The 7,514-nt window shown below is 55.8% G+C and overlaps 1 protein-coding gene across 1 annotated transcript; it reads right to left on the bottom strand.

The window, feature by feature from the left end:
- Positions 1-1,295: 1,295 nt before the first annotated feature.
- Positions 1,296-6,235, bottom strand: LOC114486229 (single-stranded DNA-binding protein 3-like). Its single transcript, XM_028489359.2, has 4 exons — positions 5,767-6,235; positions 4,673-4,745; positions 4,389-4,450; positions 1,296-1,826 (listed from the first exon to the last, which is right to left on the bottom strand). Exons 1-4 carry the CDS (start codon positions 5,820-5,822, stop codon positions 1,541-1,543), a joined length of 477 nt encoding a protein of 158 aa, XP_028345160.2. The 5' UTR covers positions 5,823-6,235; the 3' UTR covers positions 1,296-1,540.
- Between the last annotated feature and the right edge of the window lie 1,279 nt (positions 6,236-7,514).

Below are 7,514 nucleotides of genomic sequence, written 5' to 3'. Positions count from 1 at the left end.
CTCCGCAGCATGTGGGATCTTCCCGGACCGGGGCACGAACCCGCATCCCCTGCATCGGCAGGCAGACTCGCAACCACTGTGCCACCAGGGAAGCCCCCACCCCACTCTAAAATGAAACCATTTGCATAGCTGTCAAATACAGGCTACACAGGATTTGGCCAGCCACAGGTTAAAACACACACACACACACACACACACACACACACACACGATTTTTACTAGGTAGAAAAGTCAAATTCACCAACTATTTTTATACGGCTAACGTAACTCTTAGCCTCTATCCCAGGAAACCCTGTGATCATCACCACCGATTTCCCCAAAAGAACCACATCACAAGTGAACCAGACCTCTCACCTTTTACTACTAAAAGTTCACCAGGCCATAACTACCATTCAGCAGCTTCTCTTTTTCAACCCTGGAGAGGGCATAAGAACTGGTCAATTTCCTCAGCATTCCACTCCAAGGATATTAACCTTACAGTCATAGCAAAATTTCATCGCACTGAATATTCTCAAAACCAGGGAGCCCCCAGGGGAGTCTCTAAATCCTCATATTACAAGGAGAAATTTTCACCAGAAACATACTTGTGGCATGGGATCTGACCACTTGTGAAACTCAACCAAATGGGTTCTGGTCTCCCAGGCCAGTTTGAAACTGCATGCAGGGGATGTAGATGGCCTGGCCAAGTGGGTGGGCTCTGATGACATTCAAAAAACCAACTTGCATGCCCTAGAGCTTTGGGACCATTTCCTCCCACCTCATGCAAAAGTGCAAAATCCAATAAATCACCTCTTAAGTGCACATGTGTGTGCACACATACAGGCACACACACACACACACACACACACACACACACACACACATACTTAACCTTCTACAAGACCAACAGGAAGCAAAGGAGGCTGGGAAGATCTTCAGACACTTCCTCTTCCATCCCCCAGCAAAAGATCCTAACCTGTTTCATCTGATCATAAGTCTGACTCCACCCCAACTGTAGTCCAATTTTTTTTTTTAAGGGGACCTTGGTGGGATATGGACATGTGACAGACATCTCTCTTATACACATTTCATAAATCTTAAGAAACTCACCCAGGGAGAATGAATGATAGAGTAGGAAGCACTACAATGTGATGAAACTATCTTCACAAGAACATTTTCAACACAGGTTTATGGACCAGCCAAGGACCTCAAAGTACACACTGTCTTAATGGACAACACAAGCCCCCCCCATAAACACACACACGCACCCCCCCTCCAAAAACATAATTTGGAAGATCGCTCCCTGGAAAGTAACCTAAGAATCTATTTCACCAAATTCTCACTCAAACACACTTTCTACTCCAAAACACAAGTTTCATATTTACTTTTTATTTTTCTTGGTTGTGGTCAACTTCTTCATAAACCAGCACCAAAGAGGCTCAGCCCCACCATCCTCCCAGGTGACTGCCCAATCAGAACATAAACCCCACGTGGTTGAGCCCTGCACAACGCCATTTAATTCTCCAGATAGGTATCTACACTCTTCTGCATAACTATAACATTATGAAACACCATTCACCGAGTTAGACCGCTCCTGGAGGAGAGCACGGGGCAAGGGCAGCAGGGAGGTGGGCAGGACAAAAAGAAAGGCAAGGAGAAAACAAAGACCACTGCCAGTTGGCTGTGTATTTGTATTTGGTACTAAAGAAGTCGAGTTATCCAACCCTGCAATTATCGCCAGGATTAAAAATTTGTTACTCACGTAATCATGAAAGGCTTTTGCTTCACTTGAATGTTCACAAGTGTCTCGCCTTTCAGGAGCTGCACAGTAAAGGTCCCAAAATACGCTGCGAGTTGAAAAATAAAATAAGATCAGATTACTAATTATCACTTGTGTGCCCAACAGCAAGTGTACAATGCATGGTGCTAACAGCACCATGTCTCCCCAAGGCTCAATCCCACCTCCCCAGCCTTCATCGGGCATACTCAGCCTAACAACAAAATGGACCCAACCTCTTCTGACAGCCTGGCATTTGTAATAAGAGTAATAGCTCTCATCCATCAGACACCTACTATGTGCTGGATGCCTCACGCCCACGACACTGCTTGTACCTACCACAGCGCTGTAAGGTAGGTGATTTTATCCCATTATACATGGGGCAACTGAAGCTCAAGCAAGTTAGGGTAACCCACCCACTGATGCCCAGGTGGGACAGACAGGAATCTGGATGAGAATCCATGCCTGTCTCATCTGTGCTCCTGTTACCACCCCCCACCTCCACCCAAAATGGCTGCACTTAAAAAAAAGGTTAAATTGTCAGTCAGGATTATGACTCATATGCACAACAAACTGGGTGACTCTGGCAATAAAGGGAATCTACAGGTTCTTCATCCCAGAGCCCACACTCCCATCTCCTGCCAGCCCATCCGACTCTCAACCACGCCCTCCCCTGAGGCGTTCTCATGCAGAAACCATTCCTCCCCTGCCCACCAAAGAACATATATCAATTAGTCAAAGGTCATGTTATGGATAACCAAATATCTCATTCTTTCACGTAGAAATAGAGCTCTCCTCAGACAACCACCTGTCCAGCAAAAGGAGGGGGGCGGATTTCCCTGCCTAACGCCCCCCTCCATGATTCTTGTATGGTCACCCCAACACTTTGCATTATGTGAAAACAGACATACAAATCCTGTCAACCAGTAAAACCCTATACAAACACAGGGCAGTCACTGGTATCAACAAGGGGCCTTAGAAACCCTCTCCAGGTCGGGAGCCCAAGGCCCAGGGATAGGAACCCGCTTGAAGGGTAAAATGTGCACCAGAGCGGAAGTCTGACTACCAGACCAGTGCTCCTGTCACCATCACAAACAGCCAGCTCCACCAGTCACCAGACAAGCACCTCACTCCAGGTGCGTGAAGAACGCAGCCTGGCCCTCTTCAGATCAGCTCCACCACTTCCTGCCACCCCAAAAGCCACGGTCGGTGTCAAATCACAGAGCCACCACTGCCTGGGCCAACACGACACACTCTTAGCTCCCGGAGCTGAGATAAGGCTGGAGAAGTTGCGGGGGATTAAGGATAGAACAGGATACTCGGGGACTTCTGCTGACTGCAGAGGGAGGCTCGAGAACATTTCTTTCTGTGCTCTGAGACTGCACACATCTGACTAACTTCCTCCACACACTAAAGATTTCTAACACTACAAACTCCCCAGTCCCTTCTGAGTAACTTTTACTCAAAATCCTAAATTTCTGCAAAATCCACGGTGGACAGACCCGCCAGCTCCAACCCCACACTCCTCTCCAAAAACTGCCCCAGAAAACCTACCACCCACTCCTACAGACAGAATCCTTACACCACACCGAATGGCTCCAACTCCGCAGTTCCGAGGTTGGCAAAAGCAATTAAAACCTCATTTCCTCCATGCAAGTTAGAACAGACACTGCATCCCCATGCATTTCAAAGACACTTGAAACAGTTACCCCAGCAAACTGGTGGTCAGGTAAACGCGCTAAGATCCCAAGACAGGGCACTCCGTTTTCCTGAACTTCACCAAAATATCAAAAACCACTCTGCTCTCTTTTCCTTTTGAAAAGGATGTCAAAGACTCCACCAATCGGTCCCACAAAACACCCAAGTCTTACACTCACAGCAACTCCTTCCCGCTGACCCTAAGCCTCCCTCCTGCCGGCTGCAAACCGGGAGCATACGGGCGGTGGTCCCACCCGGACAGGGCCCAAGGGCCTGGGAGAGGATCACAGACAAGAGAGAGCCCCCATCTACCAACTACAGGCACCCTGCCAGATTCTCAGTAAAACGAAACTTGGTGGTTTTAGGGATACTCAGAGCAGTGGCGGGGGGCGGGGGGGCAGTCGGTCTGAATCAGTATCTTTAAAGGAAGCGGCAGCCCCTTCTTGCTCTTTCTCAGGGTGCCTGGAAAAGGTCCCCATGGATTTCTCTCTCAAGGTTTTGAGCTCACAGAAGAAAAAGAAAGGGGCAGGCCAGTTGTAAAACAGACCTGGTGCCCCTCCACCCGCCCCACCCCCACTCCCTCTAATTAAAGCAACATGCAGAATTGACAAAAACCCATGCAGGTTTTTTTTTTTTCAAGCTCATGCCTAGCGCCTCAGAGTGAGATGTAAAAGTACGGAGTTTCTATGCAAACACCAGGCACGATTAGTAGGGTTCTCAACAGTGGGCAAATAGAAGGCAGAAACTTAGGCACCGACCTCGTCTGCCCTTTTCCTCCTTTGCCAATCCTGAGGGCCCCGCGGCACCCTGCTCTATGCAACGCTGGGGACCTAAAGCATGGCGGGACCCACTCCAGACCTCCCATCTTTGTTCACTTGGAGCCGGGGGCTCAGAACAAAACAAACACACACACAAAACTATCACACAAACTTACCACCACCACGAGTGCAAAAACCCAGGCGGTTCTCCCAACGTGATGTTTTTTTCCCATCGAATCTAGAAAGGAGAGAGCAGAGACAGCTTAGAGGAGCAGACAGAAGGGGTGGGCTAGGGGCTTCCCAGAGCCAAAAGGCTGTGAAGACCAACTAACAATAAATGCCAAAAGGTGATAAAAATTCAAAATGGTGGCCACAGTGGCTGCTCCAGAAAACAAAGGCTTTAAGAATAGTGAGGAGGAGGGGTGTCAAGAAATTGGATGATGGGGGGACTTCCACTCACCTCCGACAAGAAGGTCTGTGCAGATTTCTGTGCTCCTACGTGCAGTAAATATTCGTAGACGTATAAAGCTAACCTGGAAAGTGGGTAGCGGGCACAGAGAGAGAGAGAGAGGAAAGGCGTCAGACCACACCGGGCGCTCGCTCATGGACCTTGCCAGCCGGCCTCCAAGCCTGTCCTCCAACCCTGTCCGTGCTGTCCCACTGTGGCCCCGACCAGAGGTGAGCAGCTAGCTCGGTCCTGCCTGGGGCCACGGGTACGAGCAGTTAGGGGGTGGGTACGAAAAAACGCGTTTACTTCAAGCCGCGAGGGCTGGAGAGCAGCCCCCGAACTTGAACTTCCAAGTAGCGTCGGGACCAAACCCACCTAGGTCTCTCAAACTCGCAAGCCACCCAACCCCCGAACCTCGCTCCTTTTCCCGATCCACTCCTTGCCACCGACCCACCCTGTCCCCACGTTTGAGGGTCCGGAGAGACTCAGTCCTGGACTCTGGAGTGCTCCGCGAGCTCTGGAGAGGGCAGCAAAGCGCCGCCCTCACCACCTCCCCCCAAAACAACTGTCCCCCAAGCCTAGGGCCAAGCCGGCGCCGCCGTCCCTGCCCAGCCCGGCGCCCCGGAGGGCGCGGGGCCGGCGGCGAGGCCAAGGGCAGGGAAGGTAGAGCGCTCCTGGCCGAACAAAGCCCCCGGAACGCACTCCTCACGCCGCGGGCGGACAAAAGGAGCCTTCGGGGCTGCAGAAGCCACGCGCCCCCTGCTCGCGCCCGGTGGGCAAAGTGCCGTCACCGCGGCGAGCGCCCCGGCTGGAGCGAGCGCCCAGGCTCGCTCGCGGGACCTCGTCCACCCCTCGCCGCGGGCCCCCGCGCCCGGCACGCCCCAAGGCCACCAAGTGCCCCCTCCCCCGGCGGCGCCCCCAGACGCCCCAACCTCCTCCGGTTCCCAACAATGGGCTCTCCCACGCCGCCCGCCGCGGCCTCGGGAAGGGGCCAAGCAGGCGGCGCCGGGGCCCGGGGCTCAGCAGCCCCCGCCCGCCCACCTGCCTCCCACCACCCGTCCGCAGCCCGGCAGCGGCGCGGCCGCCACTTGGAAAATAGGGCTTACTTTTCCCGAGCCTGCCCGTCCGAGGGCACCGCCGAGCCTTTGCCTTTGGCAAACATGATTTGCAGAGAAGAGGGCGCCGAGCCTCGCCGCCGCCGCCGCTACCGCTCCGGCTGCTCCCAAGCTGCCCCCTCGCTCCCGGCCCCCTCCCCGGCGTTCGCTCGCTCACTCGCTCGCGCTCTCCTCGCCGCGCTCCCCTCCCTCCCCCCCAGGCGCTGGCTCCGCGCTCTTTCCAGCTGTCAAAGCGTCAGCCCCGGCCGCGGCCCCATCGCCCTGGAACTCCTCCCGCGCCGGCTCGGCCTGGGGTGCCGGTGCCGCCGCCGCCGCCGCTCTCCCGCCGGCCCGGCTGCCCACTGGCTCGCTCGCGCGCCCGCCCGGCTCCGCCTGCGCCTCCCTCAGCGCCTCCGGCACCGCCGCCACCGTCGCCGCCGCCGCCGCCGCTGCCGCTGGTCTACTTGGAGCTCAACCGAACGTGGCTACCCGGGCGAGGGAGCAAGGCGGGCGTCAACGTCCCGTGATTGATAGGCATATCGGCCAATCGGCGCGCGGGGGTGGGGCCGGGGCGGCCCGGGAGGGACGCCCTGTCAGCGCCCGACCGCGGCAGTCCCCGCTGCGGCCGCCACCGAGGAGCCGCTATCCTTGCTCCTGCGAGCCAACTGGGCGGGAGGGGGGGGAGTGTCCGGGGGCGCGAGCCTCTGTTTTCTCTAGATGTGGGGAGGGGACACGAATCGGGACAGGGGAGCTCTAGTCTCCCGGCCCCCGCGGGAAGAGGGTCCGACGGGCGCTCTACGCGGCGTGGACCGCTGGGGATCGAGGGGCCGCTGCGGCGTAGTCGGAGGGGAGGGGGCGCGGACCCCTGCGCGGAGCACCGCCGGCTCCCCCCCAGCCACGTCCCTTTCCCTTATCTGCCCCTCACCTCCCCCAGCCTCAGTCCTGTGCCGGCCCAGCCCTTATCTCCCCCTCCCCCTCGCCTGCCCTCCCCTTGGGCTCCGACCTCGACCCCCTCCCCAGAGTCCCACCCGTCCCCCCCTTGGCCGCCCCGCCCCCGGTCCTCCCTCTCGCCCAGTCTGGCTTCGGAGCGCCGGGTCCGGGGCTCCACGCTGAGAACTGGGCGGCTCGAGTCGGCGCCGAGGCGCGAGGCTGCTCCTTTACTAGATCATTAAAATACTTTGGAAAACCCCAAAGTGGAGTCGCGCGAAAATGGCCTTTGGACTGCTTTGGGGAGCCTGGGGGAAGGGACTGAGGACTTTGGCTAAGAGAACGGAGAGTGATTGCTCCCAAATTTCCAAGGTCTGCCCGCCCTAGCAAGTTAGCCCCTCGGCTTCTCCACGAGAGATGGTGCCATTCCGGGGTAGGGGGGCGTCACTTGGGCGCCCCGCTACGCGATATGCGCGCCACAGAAATCTGTGAACTTCGAATAAATGAAGCTAAATTGGGGAGCGGGGGACGAGAGTCAGGCGTGGGGGGAGGGGAAGCTTCCATTGTCAGTGACCCAGGTGTACAATGGGAAATTGAGGGGGGGGGGCTGGCAGAGTGACCCAGCTATTTGCTGCTGACTCCTTTCTGCGCACGGCGAGAACCCGAGGACACACTGAGTGTCCCTCATTAGAGACTGTTTAAGATGAGAAACCAACCAAACGGGAAGACTCCCCCATTTTCAGACTGTTTTTAGAGCGCGGTTCTCTTTAAATGTGATAAAACACTGTGGGCACTGTCTCTTTAAAAGAGTCAAGCAGAAAAAGCTGTGTAAG

This window comes from Physeter macrocephalus, chromosome 4 (genome assembly GCF_002837175.3).
Source record: "Physeter macrocephalus isolate SW-GA chromosome 4, ASM283717v5, whole genome shotgun sequence".
NCBI lineage: Eukaryota > Metazoa > Chordata > Mammalia > Artiodactyla > Physeteridae > Physeter > Physeter macrocephalus.
This window is presented reverse-complemented; position numbering and strand designations above follow the sequence as displayed.